Below are 25,938 nucleotides of genomic sequence, written 5' to 3'. Positions count from 1 at the left end.
ATGCATAGATTAGTTCTGTTAAACCAACAGACATCTATTTTCTCTTATTTTTTACAACCCTTAAGTTTTTGTCCTAATGAAATGTACCTGGAGTAAACTAAACCACTGAGTTCAGTGAAACTTATCACCTTGAATAGTTGCGTATTGCCTGAACATATATGCATTTCAGGTTTAGAAAACTTGTTAAAAATGCAACATAAAATCTAAATTAGAGATATTATAAAATCATACCATGCGGTTCATATTTCTAAAGTTGCAGAATCTTCCCTCTGCTAGATTCATTTAAAAGCTTGGCGTGTAGCTCAGAAGCTATACTGAGTTGGACTGCTCTAATATTTTTTTAAGCCTTTTTTTTAAAGCTACTCTCTCAGCTACTTTCAAGTATATGTTACAGTATTATTAACTACAGTCACCATGCTGGGCATTGCAACCCCAGAACTCATTTGTCTTACAGCTGGACGTTTGTACTGTTTGATCAACAGCTCCCCATTCCCCCTGCCCCTGGTAACTACCATTCTAGTCTCTGTTTTCATGATCTTGAATTTTCTTTTAAAAGATTCTACATGTAAGTGAGATTACACAGCATATGTCTTTCTCTGTTTGACTTACTTCACTTTAAAACATTTTTTTCAATTACAAAGTAACAAATACACTGCAAAATATTCCACAAATACAGGAAAACATACAAGACTCCAAACTCAGGACCAAATCTGTCCCGAACCTCTATTCCAATGAAGCTCAGTAGTAAAATGTGAAAAGTTCTAAAGTTGCCCAGTCACCACACAAAGCCCAGTGCTCCCACAAAGACACAATCTCTGATCTAATTTCTGTCACCACCGTGGAAGAGAGCAAAGACTTTTCAAGTTCTGTAAAAACCTCAAAGTGAAAACCACGCTCCAGTAGAACGCCACACAACTGCTCCTTGTCTACAGGGATTACTCCAAGAAAGGCCATTTTGATTGCATACAAATGTATTAAATTAATGTCGTGATGCATTAACTGAAACTGCCTGTAAAACATGGCATTTTATTCCAACTGGAACATACTGTTAGGATCAATTGTGTCAAGTCATGATACTTACCTGACTGGTCATATACGATTTGTTTATCAATTCACTTCCACTTAATCTAACCTGTAGAGTGCTGGTATATTTCTGTACTTCAGGACACGAACCTCATGCTGCTTTTGCCAAAGAGAAGCAACTTTCCTGAAGGAAAAACACCTGATGTGACAAGACTTAGAGTCTGTCCTTTCTTTTGACTATTGGATCAACTCTGCGTTATTTTAAGGACAGTCATGTAAACCATCCAAATTTATCTGAATTTCATCTGATGCTCATATGGTGCTGATAGTCACACAGTAGCCATAGGGAGAATTCTGCTCCCTACTACTGATGGATATGCACATGTACAGCATCATTCAGCACTTTCAACTGGGCACATACATGAGACAAGTTCGGGATTACCTGGTTGTCAAAGTCAGCACAGGTAACATGGCACAGAAGCATCTGGAAGGGCCCCTGTCACCTTTCCTGGACCAATCCTGCCCATATCCCCGCATCTGTTACCTTACCTTCTGACTTCCCTCCTACAACAAGGACGAAACACTGCTGCTCCACGCAGGCCCAGTCTCCCTTCGGGTGCTTGAGGTCTCAACACCGCCCCCTTCCCAAGGAGTGTGCTCCTGATACTGGCCCCCCTCTCTCCTGAATCATCAATTTCTCTCCATCCTGGATCATGTCATCGGCTATCAAACATCCTGGAGCTTCTCAAATTCTGTGCAGGGTAAAGGACCAGTTTTTTGGTTTGTTCTGTAAACTTCAACTTGTCATTAATATCTTTTAAAAATATAATAAAAAAAGTATTAGAAAAATCATCTGCTCGGATGTTTCAGGAATGCCAGACTGCCACGCAAGCTTCCAAGTGCCTTCTTCTCAAGTTCCGTACTCCTCTCATCCTGCACTGGAGCAGACACTTCACTCCTCTGCTGGGCAGTTTGAACAGCACTGTTGTAGATGAGTCTCTCAGCTTTGAAAGTGTTTTTCTTTACCTGAAGGCAACCCTCAAATTATAGCCCCATTTCTCTGATTCATTTAGTGGCAATACTGCTTGAAAAACCTGTCACTAGTTACCACCCTGCTTCCCTACCCCATCCCCTTAACCACTCCTAACCCACTCGACACAGCTGCTCTCAGCAGGGCTATCCTGGTACCTCTGCACCTGGCATTAAAATAATGGAACCCTTCCCAGCTAGACAGTAAACAGCCCCCCTCCCTTCTCTTGCTGTTCTCTCCCTAGAGAATCTCATCAAATCCCACTTACTAGCCCCCAAGCCCTGATCTCTCCCTCAGCTTCAGACCAACACACCCAATCCCCACATGGGTGTCTTACCAGACATCCATCCATACTTAGTAGCATCTCAAATGTAACATGTCTCAGAACCTGGATCCTTCTTCACCTCCTAGGTTCCCTATGTCAGTGACTGGCATCCAGTTTGAGCTAAAAATCAATACCCAAGAATCATCCTCGATTCTTTACTTTTTTCCACACCATGTTGAACCTGGCGTAAATTCTGTCAACTCTACCTTCAAAACATCTTCAGTCCGTCCACGTTTCCCCCCCTTAGTTCCGGTTACCATCAGCTCCTGCTTGGATTGCATTGCCTTGGCCTCCAAACTAGTCTCACTGATTCCACACTTGCTCCTACATTATTCTCTAGACTGCAGTTGGAGATGTAACAAAATATAAATTGGATTATCTCTCTCCCTTGCTTAAAATCCTCCAATAGTATCCCCAAGACTCCTAGAATAAAACTCAAATTCTTTACTTGGCCTGAAGGCCCCTTACTGTCCTGGCCTCTGCCGGACTCTCAGTTCATCTTGTTTCACGTCCCTCCACCTGCGCTCTGCTCCTGCCTTGGGGCCTTGGCACTCCTGTGATGCTTGCCTATTATATGTGGTGTCCTTGCCTCCTCTAGAACGTAGGCTCTGTGAAAGGAAAGCCCTAGCTGTCTGCCTCCAGTAAATAGGTGAGTATCTGACACAGAGTAGGTGCTCAAGAAATGAAACTGATGAATTGAGGGTTATGACAGTGAGCTTGAATCCTGGTAGCTACACACACACACACACACACACACACACACACACACACACACACACACACAGTACAATGTGTTAATAACTATTGAAAAAAATCTAGACAGTCTACATTTTTCTCAACTAAGTAGATGCTAATTAAATGTTACCATCTAAAATGGCTATAAACCAACCAACCAAAGAAAAAAAGAAAAAAAAAACAAAACATGAGGCTTGCAGCACCTAGGTTTGAAGAACATGAAACTGAGAAAGCAGGGCAGGGAAATGACCATGCGTACTAGCTTCGAGACCTGGCCAGTTTCCTCACCCCTGTGATCAGACTGTCTCTGGCATCGCACTTCCCCGTAGGGGCTCTGTGAGACATCTGATGCCTTTCCTAAACTGTTTTCTTTTTACATTTTACTTTCTCAATACCTATGCTTTTTCCTTGTTCCTTTCTTTATGTACCCCTATTCTAGAAAATAATTAATTACTGAGATAGTATTCTGTTAACTCAAACTCTGTCACTCTTAATCCATCTCTTAAATTCAGATCTAGTTTTGACTTTTCTCAAATAATATTTTTCAGTTCTGAGCATATTATCTAATTTCACCGTGGGAAACGCAACACAGGCCCTTTTTGGGTACATTTTGGCATCCTGCTTCTAAGTGCTCAGCTAACCCAGGAACCATGTTAATGGGTGACAGCTAAAAGGAACAGCCCTCAACACCAAGGCCCACATTCGAGAAACACGAACGCTCCCGTGCTTTCTGCTCAGTGATTCTGTGTCAGTTGTAGGTTTTAGACATATCAACTTGTTAAAAGGAGGAAAACAAATTAAAAAAGCTTGATTTTTCAGGGCCTTCTAAGAGTTTACTCTGCTTCGAGTGATATGACATTAATCCTCCAATATGTGCAGTTAATCTGCAAAAGGAATCCAATTATTTTAGTAAAAATAACAAATAGGTTATGTTTTCTTAATAAATCTATAAACTCTTGTTGAATTACCATGCCTTATTTAAAGAGGACTCAAATTTCTCAGTTATAAAATGAAGAGGTTAGTTTAGTGAAAATCAGTATTTCTCAGTGTGGTCCATGAACCTCTGAGGGTCCTCGAGACCTATTTAAGGGACCAGGACCATAAAAACCGAAATTGGCTTCACGATATGAGGATGCCATATGCCTTTTCCACTGTGCTGACATTTGCTCTGATGGTCATAAAGCAATGATGTGCTTTAGCAGGAATCAAAGCAGTGGCACCAAACCATACTTACAGTCATTGTATTCCTCACTGCTCTGCACTTGCAGTTAAAAAAAAAAAGGATGCCAATTTCACTTAAATATGCTTTTGATGAAGCAGTAAAAATTTATTAATTTTATTAAATCTCGAGTCTTTTAATAATCTGTGTGATGAAATGGGAAGCATGCATAAAGCACTCAGAAGTTCCTGACAGTATGGAGGGTACTCAAAAATTGAAAAACACAACTACCATGTGACCCAGCAAAACTACTTCAGGGTATTTATCCAAAAGAACCGAAATCAGGATCCTGAAGAGGTCTCTGCCGCCCACGGTCACTGCAGCATTATTCACCACAACAGCCAAGACACCGAACAGCATGGATGAACAGCAGGACGTTGTGCCAAGTGAAATAAGCCAGTCACAGAAGGACAAATCCAACTATATGAGGTATCTAAAACAGCCAGACTCACAGAAACAGAGTAGAATGGTGGTTGCCAGGGGCTGAGGGGAGGGGACATGGGACATGTCATTCAACAGGTATAAAATTTCAGTTACGCAAGATGAGTAAGTCCTAGAGAGCTGCTGTACAACATTGTACCTATAGTTAAAATACTATATTGCTCCCGTAGAAATCTGTCATGAGGACAGATCTCATGCCAAGTGTCCTTAACACAGTAAGTTAAAAAAAAAACCTAACTACTGGGAAGCTGAAAAAAAATCCAGCTAAATCTTTAATTCATTCTGCCTGTGCTGAGATGAGAAGAAAGTGAACGATGTGCGTAGAAGGTGACTGCAACAGAGAAGATACACCACTTCTGTCACAACATGGCACTGAAGGCTAGTAATGAAACTACTTGTGCAGTAATTGTAAGCGGTTAAAGAAAAAGGTCCTACCGACAACTGTAAAACTTTCTCAGTTCATGTGTTAGTACTGAGACTCTTCCATCTGTGTAAAACATTAGTAAGAAATCTTATATGTTCAAGATGTATAACATTGAAAGTATTAAAAACAATTATTATAAAATTCCATAAAAATACCAACAGGGAAGTATACACAGATACTTATGTAGGAAGAGATTTTCTTTGGAAGAATGAGAAAAAATATTTAGAATGCTGGAAAATGGAATGGCATGAAGAGTAAAATCAGTGTTAATAAATTGTCTAAATATGCTATGTCTTAACTCAAACTGGCACTTGAGTGACGACGTCTGTATCTGACTGTGACTCACCTAACCCCTCTATTTGTCTCTCTGTGTATCTAGGTACATACCTATCTAGAATTGCTTCATTTCGTTTTGTTAAATGGCTAACACATTCACAAGGTTCAAAAATCAAAAAGCCTGAAATACTTCTCTGGACATCACCCTGCGCAGTTCTCTTCCCCACAAAAACAACTGCTTTATTAATAATGTCTTGTTTACCCTCCTGGAGACTTTTAATTAATATAAGCATTATTTGAATCACTGAACTATACTAATTTAACATATAATAAAACTATATGAATTTAACATACAATAATAAAATATAAAAACATATTAAATATAACTATATTATATACATCAGTCACATTGTAAAATGATTATAAATCAATAAAAAATGTTAAAAAAAGAAAAAAATAATATGTTTAATAACATTATTTAGTTTATTAACATTAAGTAAACTTAACTGAATATAATGCTGTCAATGGCTCAATATATTTGATCATATTAATTTTAATTCATTAAATATGTTTGGAGCGCTGTTCCTGACTGCCATAGAGCTTTCTCTTGTTTCACTGTACAGCCTTGGAGGCCTCCACTATGTGGCTGTACCAGAAGTTTGCTTAACTAATTCCCTCCTAAAGGACCTTTAGGTTGTTTGCAATCTTTTGCTACTGAACCATGCTTCGAGTAGTAACTTGGTAAAAATGCCATTGTGCATGTCTGTGGGGGTCTCTCTGAGCAAAGTCTCTTATGAAGAGAAAAGCTTTAGAAAGAAAAGAGCTGAGTCAAAGAGCGTAAGCACTGTGTATTTTTTCACAGGTATTTCCAAATCACTGCCCCACAGAGGTCAGACTAGTTTATAGGAGGGAGGAGAGTCTGCCTCGCCACACCTCTGACAAAACCTTTTGGATTTTTGCCAGTAAGTGAAAAATGGTATCTCTGTGGGATGTGAGTTCACATTTTTGTTCTTATAAGTGACGCTGAGCATATTTTCTTCTTTTTAAGAACAATTTATACCCCCTTTCAGATGTTAGTATCTATGATACTTTTTTGATACTTGCTTAAACATCATTTATTTAATAAATTTAACTCTCCATGCAGAAATGCAAAGCCTCTTGGTTCAGTCTGTGTTTGCTTTTTTCCTTATTAGCCTTAATTTTAATTTTCTGTTGTTTTAAAGTACCAAATGTTGGGTATAGTATTAATTTTCTTTTTAAATTAACTGATGACTTTTTTCCTTTTATCATTTCCTTCTTTCTGCTTTCTTTTGATGTTTTTCTCAACTTTTCATTACATCCCACTAACACTCTTCCTGAGCCTCTCCTCTATTTTCTAATTGTCATTTTTTAAAAAGAGCCTTTTGAGGTAAGTGTCTAGTTCTGTGAGTTTCTTCCTTCCTTTCAAATAAAAAAAAAGCCCTTAAGTTTTTATATTTTCTTCTAGTTCGACATCAGTCACATCTCGTGAGTTATGCTCTTCAATGTCCCCACAGTTATTTTTTAAAGGCCTGTAATTGTGGTTTTGATGTCCTCTGTTCAGGTGTTATTTAGGAAATATTTTGAACATGTTGGCTTTTAAATGTGGCTGGCTAGAAAAAATTTTTATTCTCGTTCTTAAAGTCTTTTTATTGCACGGAGATCTGAAATGAAGCCTTTATAATTTCTTTGTGCAATTTTAGAATTGTTTTCTTAGTCTTTCAAGAACCAAACAGGAATAATTTTTATATTATCTTCACCTCTTTCCCCTTGGACATCACCAAACATTACTATGTTAGAAGTTCTGACTACATATCAAAATAGAGAACTGAAGGAAAAACATGCTAAAAATTTCCATGAAGAAAAGAAAGCTGTTACCTGAAACATATCTGTATCTTTATCATGTGTGTACTCGACCACCACAGTCTGATTCCTCGACAGAGTGTACGATATGCTGTGTTGACCTTTGCAGCTGATAGCCTAATAATGCAATAAAAAGATAAAAACCCATTAGAACTTCATTTCAACAACTAACCACAATTCTATTTGTAGTTAAGAGACATCACTCTACCAGCAAAACCCAACACAAGCCAGCAGTTTCTAATGGTCAGAACCTGTCCCTGCTTTATGCCCTGAATTACAGAGGAGCCAACAGTCACAATACTGGGATTACTAAATACTCATCCTTAATATGAACAGTATTTCACTTGAGTCAATTCAAAGGTAATTTACTAGTTTGCAAGGCTTGACCTAGAAAAAACTACTTTCTCCATGTTACCTTAACTCAGTGATAGAATTTTCAGACCAATATGATTTAAAATTTCTTCATTTATTTCACAACGAAACACGTAAGTCAATAACATTTATAGTATTTTTTCCTATCTGATAAAGATTATAATCAGAATAAAGTAATCATTGGGAAAAAAGTAAACATTCTACAAAAAATGTCTATATAATAAAGTACTATTTTAGTCAGTGATAATCACTTATACTTTTTTCTACATCTTATTTAAATCTTGTATAAGCAGTTGCTTAACCTGGATATTTATTGAATTATTAAGGTATCTAGGTTAGTTTTATTTTCTCTATTTTTAGACTAAAGGTACTACTCTTTTTCAAAGAACCCAGAAGCTGATAATATGATATTCCAAAATAGTACTTTATTATATAAAAGTTTTTGCAGAATATTTACTTTTTTCCCAATGATTCCTTTACTCTGATTATATTCTCTATCACGTAGGGAAAATACTATAAATGTTATTTCCACCATAATGATGTATTTGAACACATCGTAAGTTGTGGTCACATACTGTTAAATTTCCAAATTAACAAGGAAGTTTATTTAAATTATACTCCAAAGTATTTCAATTGCATTTTCTCCATTCTACTTTATCTTAAATTATCTTCACTTCCACTTTTTTACATTAAATATAATAAATAAAACTTTAATATGCCTATCTATTAAACATTTATTGAGTGATCACACCAGATGAAGCTGAAGAAAGTAACTGGACATATACAGCAAGTTAATGAACATGTACTCTGAATATTTACATTTGACTAGTGTCATTGCTTAGAGTAATAAATAGTATATTCCAAATCAACTTTAAAGTTTAAAGTTAATTTCATGGATATTTAACCATGTGTCCTCAGGAACTTCATGATTGAACTGATGTTCTATTATACATGCCTTAATAATAGTTTATATATTTAATGTGATAAGGAATCTTTAAAAAAAATACTTCTTAGACTACTCAACTCCAGTAACAAATATAATCTTAAATATTAAATTGGTCTGAGTGACATAAATTCACTACATCACATCACTGGTATTGATGTGACTTTTTTTTTTCAAGTCAAATTAATAAAAACTATTTCCAATTTAAGCTGAGTGGATGTTTATTTATCCTTATAGTTACAGAAAAAGTCCACTTAAAAATAATTTTATTAAACTCAGACTTAACAAAACCAATAACTTATTTTAGGGATCCTTAAAAAGTATCTATTGCATTTAAAAGGTTTCCATTTACAAGTACATCAACTCAAACACAACTTTCTTGGCACACACAACACATAAAATGAGAATGTCTGAGTCACTATGCTGTACACCAGAAACTAAGACATCATTGTAAATCAATTATACTTCAATTAAAAATAAATGCCTGTAGTTTGCCAATTATATGCAAAAAAAGGAGTTAACAAATGCCATAGCAGAACACCTTTAAAAGAGTTACACATTTTTGTAGGATGATACTTTCTTAAGTAAAATGTTTCTCAAATTTCCACCAAAGTTGCCTTAGCTTAGAAGAGTTACCTGAACCCCTCGAGACAGGCGTCTGGGAAAGCAGCCCTGAAGTGGTGTTTCTCATGCTTAAAACAGCTTACCTTGAAATTACTATAAATTTTGTATTCTACTCCTTAACATGCTGGTAGTTTTAACATTTGAACATTTCTTCCAAGTTTCCTGGGAAATCAATGCCCCAGAAAGACACTGTGCTCCCCCCACGACCTAGCACAGCCCTGGGCCAGGGTCCCATGTACTTCCCTGCCACTCTGGGAAGCCCCGGAAATAGCCGTTTTACAGGCCCCAAGTTGTTCCAGGGCCCAATTCTTATAGAGTGTTTTCTAGACCCAGAATGTTGTAAGCATGAGAAAGACTATTTATAGGGAGAGCAAGCCCAGGGCCACACCTGGGAGCCACCCAGAGCACAGGGAGCACAAAGATGTTGGCCAGCCCCTGCCCAGTCACCCTAAACGGAAGAAAGCGTGGGGACCCTGAGGCCTTGAATGTCAGATCCAGGACACCTTGAATGTTGTGCTCCTTTAAAGAAAACTTAGTTTCAAACTTCTGCCAGTTTTCAAAATGTGGTTAAATGTGGGTTACCAGGGTTAGGAAAGGTGAATGCTTTGGGGATAGGAAAACACATTTTCAGAGACTTTTTGATTAAGCAGGTCTTAACTGAGGGCTACGTTTTGGAAGCCTCTGGATTTGGGGAAGATGGAGAAGTGGGAAAACAGATTCCACAGGGAGAAACAAGTCCCAGGAGGTGGTGGTGGCTCTAAGCCAGCCGGGAATGGATGCTCCAGGGGCAGGGATGGCTGAGGAGCTTCAGAATCTGAGTGATCCACCTCTAGGTTGCTTCTGGCCTGGCAGTGGCTTCTGTCTGTGAACACGGAGCCGGGAGAGGAGGCCATCCCGTAAGGAGCCCAAACAGGCTGCACCCTCAGGGAGGAGAATCATGGAGACCAGCTTGCCCCAGAAAACTGGGATTGAAGCCAGGTCTGGGAATTGGAGCAAAAGGTGGCAGTCAAACCAGGCCACCCATGGCCACCACCAGACTCCTTAGAAGTAAGTAGGGGGTACGGGAGGTGGGTATAGCTCAGTGGTAGAGCGCATGCTCAGCATGCATGAGGTCCTGGGTTCAATCCCTGGAACCTCCTTTAATAAATCAATCAATAAAGAGATGCCCATTTCTCTGCTTCCCTCTGATGACATGAACTAGGGATCATGTGATCTTGTTTGCAAATTAAAGTCTAGAGTGGGGCCAGATTGGGGGGCGCGGGGAAGACAAGAGATTTTAAAGCTTGGCATCCATTTTTGCTTTCTTTTTGGCAAGTATATGAGGCAGTGAGCTTTTTGGGGGTTAGAAGTATCAATTTTTCAGCAATAATTTTAATATTTAAAATATGGCTCTTGGAAATACAGCTTCTAGTAAATTACAGATTCACTGACTTGAGTCGATCGTTTCAGGTATTTTGGAAATAAACATTTCTCTAAGGCACCAAGTTGCTTTGAAATCTATTTCTGAAATATCAGAAAGGAGACTAAGGCCTTCTCTTGGCACTCGCTAGAATTCGGTACAAACACAGTGACTGTAATGTAACATGATTTCACAACACTAACTCAGACTTGGAGACCAAGTGCTTGGAAATGGTCAGGAAAACCAGCCCAACCAGCTTGCCTGGAAGACAACACTGATTTGCCACATTCACTTTTCTAGAGCGATGAGAAGGCAGGGTTCCTGGCTCCCTCTCACAGCACTGCCAGGGCCTCACAGGCAGGTCTAGTCTTCCGTCTCCACCCCCAGGACCGAGGGCGTGGCAGGCGGTCCAGGAAACTCAGAGGAGTGAATAAGCTGCTACAGATATAAAAGACTTAGAGCATCTTTCCTCAGGTCCTCCCCGCCTCCCCTTTCACCAGCCAAGGTACCAACAGTCACACTCTCAGCTCAAACTGATTATGTGTGGGTTTTATCAGGCTAAAAATATCACTATTGGACAATTACCGTTTAGACAATTACAATTACAGATCCAGAGAATGAAGGATTCCAACTTTATCCCCTGGAAGTTAAGCACTATTCTGCAATCCCAGATGGCCAAACCAGGCCCTTTCTGAGCAGGGATAGCTTCTTCCCAGCTGAAGATCTAGATTCTCTTAGGTTTTCTCTACTTGTGCTGCAGGCTCAGCCCAGCGGGGCCACTCCCCGCCATTCAGGTGGGACAGCTAGAACTGGGTGTCCTGGTTCAACTTCAGCTAAATGATAGAGAGTCCTCTGAGCTTCCAGACCCTAAAACAAACATGGTTCACAGTGTCTACAGAATCTTCTTTCTCTTATAAACCCATGTGTACATACATAAAGGCACTTAGAAGGATATATGCTATGTAATGACACCAGAAAGGCAATCCTGCAAGATGTACAATGAGATGGATACAGGTAGTCACGGAAGCCAAAGAGCTTTTAATCAATTTTTCAAAGTCTAAGAAAAAAGAATCTAATCATTTATTAAGAAGAAGTGGGGTTAGTGTTCAATCACAAAGTAAAAGGGAAAAAGCCCAATGAGAAACTGGTTTCTAGAAAAATACTCATTTATGAGAGTTATGACTTAGCCCATTTAATTCAAGCTCTATAAGGCTGCTAAGTGAGCCTTCATCACCGCATAGGGAGAGAAAGTGGAATTCACCACCGTGGCAGGCACCGACGGTTAACTACCTAATGCCTTTCACCCTGCTAGCTGAGCTGGCGTCCTGTGAAAACTGGAAATGAAAATACTAGTTCTCCCAGCCTCCTCTTAAGTTAGCACATAGAAAGGTGAGCCCATGAGTAGTGAGGCCGAGGGGAAATCAGGTCTGGAGCTCCTGGCATGGGAGACATCAAAGCATGATTCTTTCCTTTCTCTGTTAATAACAGAAATGAATGATGATGAAGTGATGTTTGGAGCGGAGGTGGCCATCAGGCAACATGAAAGGAAGGTCAAAAGACTCTCAGGGAAGCAAACTGGGCCCTGACATCTCTGAGTTGAACCAAATCTGGAATTATCTGCCCCAGACTTCTGTGAGAAAAATGCGGGCTTTTAGGCAGCGTTCGGTTGGGTATTTTGTTACTTGCAGCCTAAAGCATCGTTTACTGCTTAGCCCAAACTTTTTCTCCTCCTGGGTCTCCTCTTTCAGTTAATAGCACAGCCACATCCCAATCACTCGTACTTAGAACCTCTGTGTCATCCCTCAGCCCACTCTTGCTGTCGTTGTCCACACACAGTTAATTATTACCAACACACCTGAACTCTGATTGTGAGTCAAAGCCACGCTCACAGATTTTACTGCATTAAGGCAAAAAATCAAACACATAGTAGAACACATAATGCACAGATTTCCACTTTTTCTCCTCAAATACAAAGTAGTTATGGGGAAACCAGTAATTACACAATGGGTTTATTGCCCAAAGAAGTTTTACAACCAGCTCCGTTACAGCCCATAACTTCTGCTTTGGAGATTATCAGGTACAGTCTAATTCATCTTCCCTTGAGTCTGGGCTGCCCTTGGTGACTTGTGTGACCAACAGAATGCAGCAGAAGTGACAGACGGGACCTGGAGGCTGGCAGCTTCCCCCGGGCTGCCCTCACTCGCTCGTGGAGTCCTGAGCTGCCACACAGGACACCTAACTACTCGGAGGCCACCACACTACGGGGAGCCCAAGTGACGAGGAGGGCCCTGGAGGCTGAAATGCCACGTGGGCAGAGGGAGGCCACAGAGAAGCAAGACCCAGACATGTGAGCGAAGGAGCCACCCTGGACGTGGAACCTCCAGTTCCAGCTGCCCCGGCACGTACCCCGTGGGTCGGAGACACTGCTCACGTGAGCCCTTCCCAAACAGCTGATCCACAAAATTATGAACAAAGACAAATGATTTTTGCTAAACCACCAATGCAGTAGTTAGCTACACAAGCAAACACCTGGACCAATCAGTTTTCATGACCTATTGGTACCCGAGCATCCTTTCTGTCATATGTGACTTATCACTAAGACGTCACGGTGGTCTGTGTTCACCTTACTTTTATGCCCCAGGACACGAGACTGGTGTAGGGAGCAGGGTCCCTTTACACAGACCTTGTAAAGGGACTTTTTACAGGAGATGGGTTTCTGGTGGCAGTTTCATGAGCTCCTGACTGCACGTTAAGAGGTTGTCTGTGGTTAGAGCAAATACGTATTTTTACTGTGACCATCTTCAGTTGTTGGACAACTGAGAAGAAAATTTTATATTAGTATTTAAAACTAGTATTTATAGGTGAACATCTAAAAGGAATCTGTGAAGCATTCAAAGCCTTTTCAGAGGAGGCAAAAATGTGACCAAGTATGTCACATGGACAACTGTTTGTCCTTACAAACTTGGAGCAAGAATAGAAGAGATACTAGGAAGAAAAACAGGAGAAGAAAACAACCAGACACGTTGGAAGCTGTGCTGTCCAACTCTGGCAAACCGCCTGTATTACGCAGACCAGCAGGGCTTGCTTTATTAACTAGAGCTTACGTCGCTTAAGAGGACGTAACATTTGTGTGTGAGTCTGAGTTTCAAGTGAAATGAAATTCTTTTTCTTCACATGCACTTACTATATCTTTTTTCTCGCTATATCGTACTATATCTTAGCACTGAACGACTCAAGAGTTGAACAATCCCTCTTGTCTCGACATCCTGGGTGCCGACCACTGTTACTGTTACTGCTCCCGCACTACACAGCGTGGGAGCAAATCCAACGAATGTGTTTCTGAAATCGGCAGCATCCTGTATACTTTCTCTCTATGTGAGCAGACAGAATTGGTGTTGTTTCTGCCTCTCAAAAGAGAGGGCCAGACACCTGATGTGGTTTACACGTTGAAGGAAACTTTTCCAGGGAAATCTCAAGTTTTCACAGAGCTGCTCTGAAGAGCTTCACATCATGTGTCGGGATCTGGTGGCATTCTGGGATGCTGTTCACTGCACTGTCTCGCAGTTTCTAAAGAGACATCTCAGAAGACATCTCAGAAGAGCAGAGATGCCCCAACAGCTCACCAGATGGAGACAGTCCTAGGAAATGTCCTGTACACTCTAACACGGAGCTAGTGACCCCTTTGTCTTTGGGGTTCCATCAAGAAACATCATACGACCTTGTGTTCTCAACAGCCTTCTAAAACCATGTCCACAACTCGGCCCTCTTTAATGAGGCAGAGTAGGGTAAGAGTAGGCTCCCCAGCCAACTATTTTGCATGTTTTAGGCAAGTTTATTTTCAGCTACTTTAACTGTTAATTCTAATATGGACGTTAACATTTCAGTCCATCATACAAATCAATTTACTATGCAAAATAAACTTAAATAAGTAATTGTGCAGAACTACCAGTAGAAAGGACCTGATGAAATGGAAAATAACTACACCTACCTCTCACAGCCTTTCTGGTTATAAATACAAGCCTTCTGTGACAGGGTGTCCTGCTAGAGAAACAACATTTTTATTGGTATGGAAAAACTTAATACTGGAATCTGTGCTGGGGTAGAGCTGAATGGGGCCAATGAATGGGAACCTTCTTTGTTCAAAACAACTTCTGGTATTTATGTCTGTAGCAGAAATGTGCATATTTATGAGCAATGAATGCGCCTGCTGTGACCTCTGTAGCACATGGGAATGGTTTCACCGCCCGGAGCACTGTGCCCACTGTGGTGTCGGGGCAGTGCAGGGGTGGGGTGGGACTAGGGGGTAGCAGCACATGTGGGCACACGACAGCTGCCCCCTGAGCTCTCTGGCTTGGCTCTGCCTCACTGAAACATCCACTGATAATCCATCACATGCCTGAACAGTGGGCACAAGAAAATATTCACGCCAGCTGGTTGTCTCGATACGATGTCTGCGTTTATCCTGCTGAGCTTCGCTTTATGTGTACTTTAGCAAAGGAGAGGAAGACCGCATGTGGACACTGCTGAGGTCAGTGGCCAGTGGATTCTGATGCCGAGAAAACCACACACTGGACACCAGGTTTGGACTCTCAGTCACTCACCCACTATAACCGTGTCACAGGAGCCTTTGGCTATTATCTTTATAATTCATCTCAGAATGAGTCAGTGTCGCTAGCACTGGTTTTACTGTAGGCAGAGCAGAGGGAACAACGTACATAACGCAGCACTGTCTCTCCTCAAAGACTAACCTGAACGAGCACTGCTTCCTGACCCAAGGGAGTCACCGTCAGTTCCTCAGGTCCTCGTAGTCCATAACACGGGTTTTAGAGATTACTATTCTGTTTAGCTTTAAATATATATTAGATATTGACTGTATTAATTAGAGATAATCCTGGTATGAAAAGCATGTTTTTCCAGAACTAATGACTTTTATGTCAGGCTGACAAGTATAATTAGGCAATAAATCCTCCATCAGTCTGGTTCAAATTGCTACAGGGAAGATGAGATCTCTGCCATCCCTGTCAATTTATGTATAAAATATGCATGAGCGCTATTTCTAAAGAGAGGAGGTGGCTAAAGGAATTCATCATTTATTTTGCATAAACATACTCCTTAAGATACTCTGTCTTTTCAAGGATCCGTATTTCATATGAGTGCCTGAACCACGGCTATGATTAGAAAGTCACAAAGTGCTAACTTGGATTTCATCAAAATCAACAGTGCTCGCACAACAAATAAGTCAAAATGATAGGCCTCTCCGTTAGCGGCAGTGGCTCTGCACTTGGCATTGAGCCATGCCCTCCCGTCTGCGAGCCACTCACCGAGCTATTCCACAAACCTTGGCAGAGAACCTAGTGCAGGCACGGGGCTGGGGCAGACGCGGCCAGTCAATCCAGCAAGCACAGAGGGTAAGGACAGTTTGAGGAGAGCATGCTTCTAACTTGGAGTCTCTCCCAATTACTCTGAAGCCGGAGAATATGACGCAGGGCTGCAGTGGAGGGTTGGGCAGGACACACTCACGTGCCTTGCAGAGATCTGTCCTAAGGAACTCTTACCACTTACATCAATGGGATGGAGAGCTCCTTGAGGGCAGGAATGCTGTCTTTTTGAAGCAACCTTGGATTCAGGCAGTTTGTCAATCAGCTAACCATACAGATCAGGCCGGATTCCCACTCTACTGATGATGGGCTGTGGGGCTCTGGGCAAGTTACTTAAATGCTCTGTGCTTCAGTTTTGTCATCCTTTAAGAGCTGGTGCTAGGTCCAGGAAGGTCACTGCTGTCTGAGGGCAAAAATGCCCCAGGTATTTCTATGCCACCCAGTTTATCACAAAGTGCTGAACAAGTGAAAGGTTCAGATTCAAGTCTATGTAGATTATGTCATTGTGCTTTAAAAACCCATTGAGCTAACTAAAGTGCAGTCTCCTCTTTCAGTTACCTTATTTGTCTCAGGTCTTTTGGAAAAATAAGAGATAACGTGCAGTTTTCCCGCACAGGAACGCTGTGACTAGGACACACGTCTGGGCACATAAGCAGGTTACATTACTAATCACATGTTGTGAACTAGTCACCATCAATGATGGTCTATTTCTTTTTTAAAAATGTTAATTCTTATTTTTTACTTAAGCGTAGTCTATTTACAATGTTAGTTTCATGTGTACAGCAAAGTGATTCAGTTATACATATACATACAGATATTTTTCAGATTCTTTTCCATTACAGCTAACGGTGGTCTATTTCTAATGGTGACTTTGAGAATGCACACTTTTCAAAGACATCTCCCCACAATGACTACATGGCAGCTCCCACAGAGCAGGAGACGACAAGGAAGGGGTGCAGGCCTGATGGTGCAAGCCAGCCCTCTGGAACTTCATCCACCTCCATGCACACACAGATGTCAGAACGCCACCTCCCTCGGGGTCTAACCCTGCGGCAAGGACCGCCACGATCACCTGGAGAAGGGTGAGGGGGTCACGCCTGTCCGGTAGGAGGTAGAGAAACTGACCTCCAACAAAGTCATTCTTCAAAACAGCAGTGCATCTGCCTTGGAACCATTTTATGGTTCGAGATGTGAGCAAGAAGGGGTATGGGAAGAAAGGAAGATGCGATAAATTTCTGAGACACCAAGTATTTCAGTGAAAATTAAAGTAGTGATGAGGTACCTCTTTGTCATATACCTTAAGACCAGGAAAGAGACAGACAGAAACCTAACTGCAGTCTCCCATGAGACTAAGAGTTGGTAAACTATACAGAGATATTTAGTCAGTCAATGAACAATGCTTTAAAGGCTGTGTGTGAATCTGTCTGCTGCAACATTTAGCATTTACTTATCTGAATACTTAAGTATTTGCATACATATGAGCTACCTGCCACAGGAGACAAAGCCAACTGAGACTGAACCCTAATAAATATGAATTGTAAGTAAAAATAGAGCATCTTGCAAAATGAATTAGTTGATAAAGTAAAATTCATTGTTCAATAATTCCATTTTTATACTTTTCAGAAATAATGCAAGTATCAGGTAAAACAAGGTATGTCTTGTTTCTAAAGAGCACTGGATAGGAAATGCACAGGAATCTACCATAAGCTACATGATACAGCGAGTCAGTGGTAAATGCAAGTCCTAATTTGTTGCCATGAGCAGGCAAACTTCCAGATGCTAGAAATTTACTGACATAAATTGATTTTATACTAATATACTCAAAGACCCACCACATAATTATTTTAATATACAGGCCAGTTTATCAGCTGTCAAAATGATCCCTGAGTACTGAAGAATAAAAAGACTAAAACTTACCCTTGCTCAAAATAAAACAAAATACAAAACCCTATTGATTACTTATATAGTGATAAAAGCAAACACCATCATTTCCTCATTTAAAAGATATTAAAAAAAAGGTGGGGTTCAATTTTTTCCCTCATTTTATTTGGATTTTTATTTTTAAGGTTTGGCATAGATTTAAAATTTATCCATCTGCTGAAGTATCTCATTTTCTTTGTGGAATAAAACCAGTTGAATAAGGCCACATCATAGTCACGTAGAGGAAAATATCTACCCCCCAAAAATAACATTTATCTTGGGAGTTGGTATTTTCAAAATGTTGAGCCTGCTGGAATCATGCAGGTCCCAATTCTAATACACAAAATTTTAAATGAGACAATAGCTATCTTTCCTTGAAGTATGAGGAAACATACATGCACCTAACATGTGAACCTGCTCCCACACAAGCCCTTCATAAGTGCTTTTGGTAGAAGCTTGGATATATATTTGGATGTTACTCCCCAAGACACTTCTTAAAAGGGCCCTTTTTATCTGTATGTCCTTGTGCCATATTCTGAATCTACTTCTTAACCTGTAAAGTCCTACAGCTGCCTTGCAGAGCTGTGGGAAAAACTCAGATGATGTCTGCAAAGGACCTAGAGTACAAAGTAAGCCATAAAGAGAAAGAAAAACACCATATGAGATTGCTCATATGTGGAATCTAAAAAAAAAAAAAGTCAAAAACAAACAAACAAAGCATAAATACAAAACAGAAACAGACGCATAGACATAGAATACAAACTTGTGGTTGCCAAGGGGGCAGAGGGTGGGAAGGGATAGACGGGATTTCAAAATTGTAGAATAGATAAACAAGATTATACTGTATAGCACAGGGAAATATACACAAGATCTTATGGTAGATCACAGAGAAAAAAATGTGACAATGAATATATACATGTTCATGTATAACTGAAAAATTGTGCTCTACACTGGAATTTGACACAACATTGTAAAATGATTATAAATCAAAAAATGTTAAAAAATTTTTTTCTATTTTACAAGCAGTGCTGCAACGAATATCCATGTATTCATTTTGCACACAGGGGAGTATATCTATAGGATAAATTCCTAAAGATAAAATTGCTGTATCAAATGATACATGCACTTTTAATAGTATTGCACTTAAACAGTATGTGCACTTTTAATAGTTGTCAAACTACTTTTCATAGAAGTTACACCAATTTAAATTCTTACCAGACATATATGAGTGTTTCTCCCACATTCACCAACACAGAGAATTAATAAGTGCTATGGACTGTACTGTCTGCTATGTGAAAAATGATGTCACTGTGCCTTTAAGCATTTCTGTTATCATTACTGAAGTTGAATATATATTAAAATGCTTAGAAGTCATCTCTTTTTCTTTATGAACTGTTTATATCCTTTGTCCTTTACTCTTTTGGGTTACTGATCCTTTCTCAATTGATCTGTAGTAATTCTTTACATAATAGAGAGATTACCCCCATTGTTTGTAACATGAGTTGTAAATTACTCCCCTTCCTTTGAAGTTTGACTTTACTTGAGGTGTTTTTTGGCTATATAAAAATTTTTTTTAGAAGTTTATAAAATGAAGCATCCATTTTTTTTTAATGGTTTCCAGATTCTACCTCATAATCAGTAAGGCTTTTCTCAACCCCAAATAATAATAATAATCCAAATAAAGCAAACAATTTTCCATTCTTCTTTAGTATATTTATGATTTTACTTTTTATGTTTAAAATATTACTTGAATACTTATCTGAATAGTCATGAGTGCTTGTAAAGACAGTTTCTATTTTCAGCATATAAAAGTCATCTTGCATGCATGCCACACAAAATTTGTTTCTCTTTTTCCTTGTATCTCTTGTACATTTTGTTTAGAGAAAGTGATGATGTTATTTGATCCATAATGATCACAACTCTCAGGCCTTCACTGGGTTCCTTTTAATCATACAGAGACTTTCTTTGACTTAATACTTTTTGTACCCTGAATTCAGTCTTCTTTGAAGTTAAGATTGCAACTGTGACTCTCTTCTGTTTGTTTGCATTTCTTTGGTGTGCTCCGTAATTTCACCCTCCATCTAAATCATTCTGCTTTAGCTGTGTCTTATATACAGCCTATAATTGTATTTTCCTATGTGATCCAATTCTTTGAATATATAACCTTAGAACATTAACATTTATTGATAGGTACAAGATATAGGCTATACTCTCTGCTTCTATTGCTATGATTGCCGTTTGTTATAGAAATAGTTTTATGAAGGTACAATTGAGACACAATAAACTGCATCTATTTAAAATGTACGATTTAGTAAGTTTGGACATGTAAGTTACATGCCCACAAAATCATTACCATAATCAGAATAGGCACGTATCTATAACCTAGAGGTCTCCTCACCACGCCCCTTTGTAATTCACCCTTCCCTTCCAACTGTTTCCTCAAGCCCAGGGAGCCAATGATTTGTTTTCTGTCACTATAGACTACGTTGCATTTTCTGCAATTTTATAGAAATGAAATCTTACACTTGGTACTATTTTTTAAGTCTGGCTTTTTCTTTAGCATCATTATTTTAAGACAGATCCATGCTGTCGCATATCTCAACAGATCATTACTTTTGCTGCTGAGGAGCATTCCCGTGCAGGAATATACCACTCTTTGTTCATCCATTCATCTCTTAATGGATATCAGGTTACTGGTTTTTGGCTACCACAAATAAAGCTGTTACGAACATTTCTGTACATATTTATGTAGTGTTTATATAAACATATGCTTTCATTTCTCCTGGGCAAATACCTAGAAGTGGAGTAGCTGGACATATGGTAGGTGTATGTTAACTGCCAAATTGTTTTCCAAATTGGTTGTACCATTTTGCATTCTCATCAGCAGTGAATGTGAGTTCCACATGCTCCATATCCTGCCAACCCTTGGTACTGTCATCTTTCCATTTCAGTCATCCTTATGAGTATGTAGTGGTATCTCACTGTGGTTTTAATTTGTATTTCTCTAATGAATAATGACATTAAGAATATTTTCATGTGCTAATTTGCCATCTATATCTTCTTTGGTGAAGTATCTGCTCAAATCTTTTGCCCATTTGAAAAAATTAGATTATTTTCTTATTATTGAGTTTTGAGAATTCAATATAGTCTGAATACAAATCCTTTATCATACTATATGATCTGCAAGTTTTTCTCACAGTCTGTATCTTAGCTTTTCATTCTCGGAACAATTTCTTTCAAGGGACAGAAGTCCTTAATTTTTATATTTATCTATTTCTTCTTTTACAAATAGTTGTTTGGTTTTGTATCTGAGAAATCTGTGTACAATCCAAAATCACAAAGATTTTTCTCCTATTTCCTTTTAAAAGTTTAATATTTAGGTCTATGATCCATTCTAAGCTAACTTTTATACATGGTAAAAGAAATGGATCAAGTTCATATTTCTGCATACGGATATCCAGCACCACCTGTTTAAAAGGCTATCCATTTTCAACTAAACTGCCTTTGCACCTTTGCTGAAAATCAGTTGTTAATATACATGCAGGCCCTATTCTGTAGATCTACTTATGCTTCTTTACATAAATACCACACGTCTTAACTATGATAGCTTAAAAAAAATCTTGAAGTTGGTTAGTGTGAGTATTCCAATTTTGTTCTTTTTCAAAACTGTTTTGGCTTTTTTAGGTTTTTGCATTTACAAGTAAATGTTAATTTATTAAAAAAAAAAAAAACCCAGCATGCTGGAATTTTGATGGGGAGTGTATTGAATTTACAAATCAATTTGGGAAGAATTGACACCAACGCTGTTTTCTGATCTACAAATATGGACCATCTCTTCGTATATCTGGAGATGTGGTACATTTCTCTGCAGTGTTTTGTAGTGTTCAGTGGCTAAGCCTTGCACATCTTTTGTTAGATTCATCCTTCAGTACAGTTGGTTCTTGTTATTCACCATAGTTGTGTTCTATAATGTTGCGGCAAACACTGAATTCATGAATACCTGAGAGAAATACAGGGTTAGGCTCCTGTGAGTCTTGGGTCACATTTTTGTCAACTAATCAATACATAACCTTGTTTTATAAGTGTTTCAGTTTAAATCATCTTGTTTAATATACACTTCTTACAAATAGTTAATTGTCAAACAGGCAGAGTGTCACCTTGTTCAACCTCAGGTGGCAACTCAAATTTTTCACCAAGCTGCTCAGGCCCACAAATGACTGTGAACGTGCCTCAAGTATTGATTTTGGGGTTACAAGTAAATTTTAGTGAGTAGTTGAATGCGCAAATACGGAATCTGCAAATAATGAAGATAAACTGTATTTCACATTTTTGATGCAATTATAAGTGGTATATATATTTTTTTAAATTTTAATTTGTGAGCTTCTGTAGTGTCTTTTAAAAAATCTTTCACATTATGGTCTGTGCTTTCTTTGCCTTATGCTCTGTATTTTATACAATTACTGAAAAGGGTTATATTTCTAGCCTTGTGGTTACTTTTATGTAAACGACTATACAAATATGGTTGCACTCATTACCTCTCTAATAAGGGCAATGATAAATGAGAATATTTTCATCTCCTCTCTACCATCCTCCCCCACACACTTCTAATTGATTTTACAATGTGTACTGCTGTTTGCTTTTCTAAAAACCACTAAGTATTCTTATATCTTTCTGTTTTAAATGATAGTTTTTATCTCCTGGCTGTAAAATCTAGGATATTAACATGCATACACTATCTCTCACCTTTTCTCCTCTTCATCTCTCACCTTTTATTATTTATTATTTCTACATTGCCAGAGTTTATAACATTTACATTCTGTTCTGTGACAATCACTTTCATTTGAGTCCTACAGAAAGTGTTTAATTCAACATTTAGATGCCAGTCTTTCTGCGAACAATTCTCCATTTACTTCCTATTTGGCTGAAGTTTGTCTTCTGGTAATTTCGTCAGAAAGGGACCATAAAAATTCTATATCCTGAGTGCTTGCATGTTTATCAATATTTGTCTGTTAGCTGTGTGTGTAAAAGAAATTTGGGGTAAGTAAAGAAATCATGGGTCACTAATTCATGAAGTCCTTGGGGAAAAAAAAAAAGAAAAAGCATCCAGCACAGTGCAGCAACCTCCTGAACCCCCGACGAAATGAGTCACTGAGAAACAGGACAAAAGGTCTTACACACAAAATACTTTCCTCTGTGCACATTCCATCTTAAGACTTTGACTATCTGGCTATATTTGGTGAGAATATCATCTGAAGAAACCGGCGATATTAAATAACACAAGAATCAAGTGGGGACAACGACCTGCACTAGGACATAATGTGACAGTGGACAGAATGTCAGATCTTAGCCTGCAGCTCAGCCCCCACACCAACGAACCACGTCCTCAGGCACGTTACTGAAACTTTACGAATCTGGCACAGAGGAAAGCAGTGGCACAGACTTCCATGCCATTTTCCACTGTACAAATACATTCCATGTATTGAGAAGCAGCACTGTTATCACCCCCTACCCACCCCCGGCTGGTATTAAAATTGGTTTACATTCCTTGAGAAATTAACGGCTGTAAGACAAGAACAGGTGATAAGAGACATTTCAGAGAAAACAGTCTGACGTGAAAAATCTGCAGACGATCCACTTACACATCATCAAAAAATCAACGGGAAAGCAGGGTGGCTTGACATTGAGTGCAGTGGGGATGCAGATCTGATCTGGTTCTCAAGTCGGTAAGATGTGACTATTGATGAAAAGATCTACCCATGCAGTAGATAACATGATGCTTATTCCTTGAGTGACGCTGTGGAAGAAAACTGTGAGAACTGCAGCTAAAAATGACCAGGGCCAATGCTGTGTTTTTATACTTGCTATCTAGCTAAAGGAAGACAAATGAAAGGACAGATCTGACTTAGGACTCTGCCTGTAGCTTGTTGCTTAAAATAAACCAGCCCTGCCACTAATATTTTGGGGGAGGAGAGAGAACATAAATAAATTCAACAAATAAATGTGTTGCTATCTAGTGGATGAAGTTTGTGCTGAATGATAAACCCTAAAGACACCAGCTATCAAAGCAACTTCTCAAGAATAAGACTATGTGACCAGAGCAGGCAAATCTTATTTATGGCACTAGGAAAGTCAGCACTCTTCAGTCATATATTATGTGTTAAGTTTAATTAGGTTGGTAATCAATATGCGTAACATCCTCTGCTTGGATACAACTCTAAAAATAAGGAACTCAAAACAGATTTATAAAATAAGATAAACATCTGCACCTTAATAACCAAATAAGTAATGATTTCTGCACACATAGTGCTTTTTCAAGGTAGAGTATTTTCATGTGTAGCATTTCACTTAATCGCTGGTGCACACCACCACCATGATGTGGATATCATTATCCCCGCTTTGTAAAGTAAGGAAACAGACTTGGAGAGGACAAGTGATTGCCTTGGTGAAGGGCTGAGTCTACACTGCACTGCAAACTCTCTTCATTACACTTCATTGCTTTTTTTTTTTTTTTAACAAAACAATTTCCAACTCTAGGGGAGGGAATTTATAATATAAACTTTGATAGTCATTTACAATGCATGAGATCACAGTTTGGTGAATCACTCTGAAAGCAATGTAGTTCAGTCACCTATCAAATCCTCTGTCCATCTTAGACAGGAAGACCCACAGGACACGTGAGAGGAGGACCCAAAAGGTGTGGATGGCATCAAGCAAGTAAATTTCAAGAACGAGTTACAAAACCAAGAAGTGATCAAAACTGGGGCAGAGAGGTTAGCAGGGGAAAAGAAAACACAAGAGGACAATGAAAGTAAGTCTTCTGTGTAATCACAGTATAATTATGAACATAAATTGAAATTCAGGAATATTGTTCACAAGTTGCTAGAGTCTCCTTGACAGCATTCCTTGCCAATATCATCCAGTCCCAAATAATGGCCAAACTTGAGTAAACTGGGAAGCTTTGTGGCGTGCAAAAACCTATTTCCCTGTAGTGAGAACATTCAAGTTAAAAAAAAAATACTCCAATCCCCCATACGAGAGACTCAAATATCTAGAGACAGCCAATTTACACCTCACCTCCAGGATTCCCTTCACGGAGGAAACATCTCTCATTCCTTCCATTTTTCTTCAAAACACGTGGCTTCAAAAGCCTTGCCTCTCCTGGTTATCCCACAGACCTGTCCACTTACATTCACTGTGAAGTTTCCACAGCAGAACATCACAATCTGCATGGGGGCTGATTAGAACAAGCAAACTATTCTGCTTGTATCACGTTAGCACAAGACTGTTAGCTTCTTGAGGTATTCATCATACTATTTACTCACACTAGGATTATCCCCTCAAAGCCTCCAATTTAGCTTATGAAAATCTGTTTTGCATACTTTAAAAACCAACTTTGAGTATAATTTAATAAAGTTCACTAATTTTAAGTGCACAATTTGATGAGTTTTGACAAATGAATACGGTCACGTAACCCTCTCTTCAGTCAAGATATAGAACAGCTCCATCACCCGAACAGTCCCCTCATTCCTCTCTGCAGCCAGTTCTCTCCTCGTTCCCAGCAACTGCTGATCTCTTACTACAGTTACGTCTTTTCTAAAACGTATACACGTAAACTGAATATGCAGTCCTTTGTATTTGGCTTCTTTAAATTACCAAACCCGTTTGAGATTTATCTACGTTGCATGTATAAGCCGTCTGTTCCTTTTTCTTTCTTAGCGTTGTTCCACTGTATGGATAAACGAGGGTACGCTTATCCACTCATCAGGTGATCGGTATGCACATTATTTCCAGTTTTGGGCTATCATGAATAAGGCTGAGAATGTTGTTTACATTTTTCCCGGGTCAATCCCCAGGAGAGGACTGCTGGATCATAGGGTGAGCAGGGGAAAAACTCTTTCCTGTTATTTCTTTATTCATTCTCACAGTATGTCTGATACCAAGCGTGAGT

At 39.1% G+C, this 25,938-nt stretch overlaps 1 protein-coding gene and 1 long non-coding RNA gene across 3 annotated transcripts in view; one reads left to right on the top strand and one right to left on the bottom strand.

Moving 5' to 3' along the window:
• The window catches only part of PELI2 (pellino E3 ubiquitin protein ligase family member 2), a 171,307-nt gene that overhangs the window by 11,094 nt on the left and 134,275 nt on the right, over positions 1–25,938 (bottom strand). For both annotated transcript variants that reach the window (XM_032482091.1, XM_032482092.1), the window contains exon 3: positions 7,370–7,471. In XM_032482091.1, coding sequence (XP_032337982.1) covers positions 7,370–7,471 — 102 coding nt within the window. The remainder of the gene's footprint in view (positions 1–7,369; positions 7,472–25,938) is intronic.
• On the top strand, positions 1,894–12,511 carry LOC116664284. The gene is made up of 3 exons (XR_004320720.1): positions 1,894–2,207; positions 9,184–9,185; positions 12,499–12,511. It is a non-coding gene; the product is annotated as an uncharacterized LOC116664284 (long non-coding RNA).

Source organism: Camelus ferus, chromosome 6 (genome assembly GCF_009834535.1).
Source record: "Camelus ferus isolate YT-003-E chromosome 6, BCGSAC_Cfer_1.0, whole genome shotgun sequence".
Classification (NCBI taxonomy): Eukaryota; Metazoa; Chordata; class Mammalia; order Artiodactyla; family Camelidae; genus Camelus; species Camelus ferus.
The sequence above is the reverse complement of the archived record's forward strand: the minus strand, read 5'-3'. Positions and strand labels throughout refer to the sequence as shown.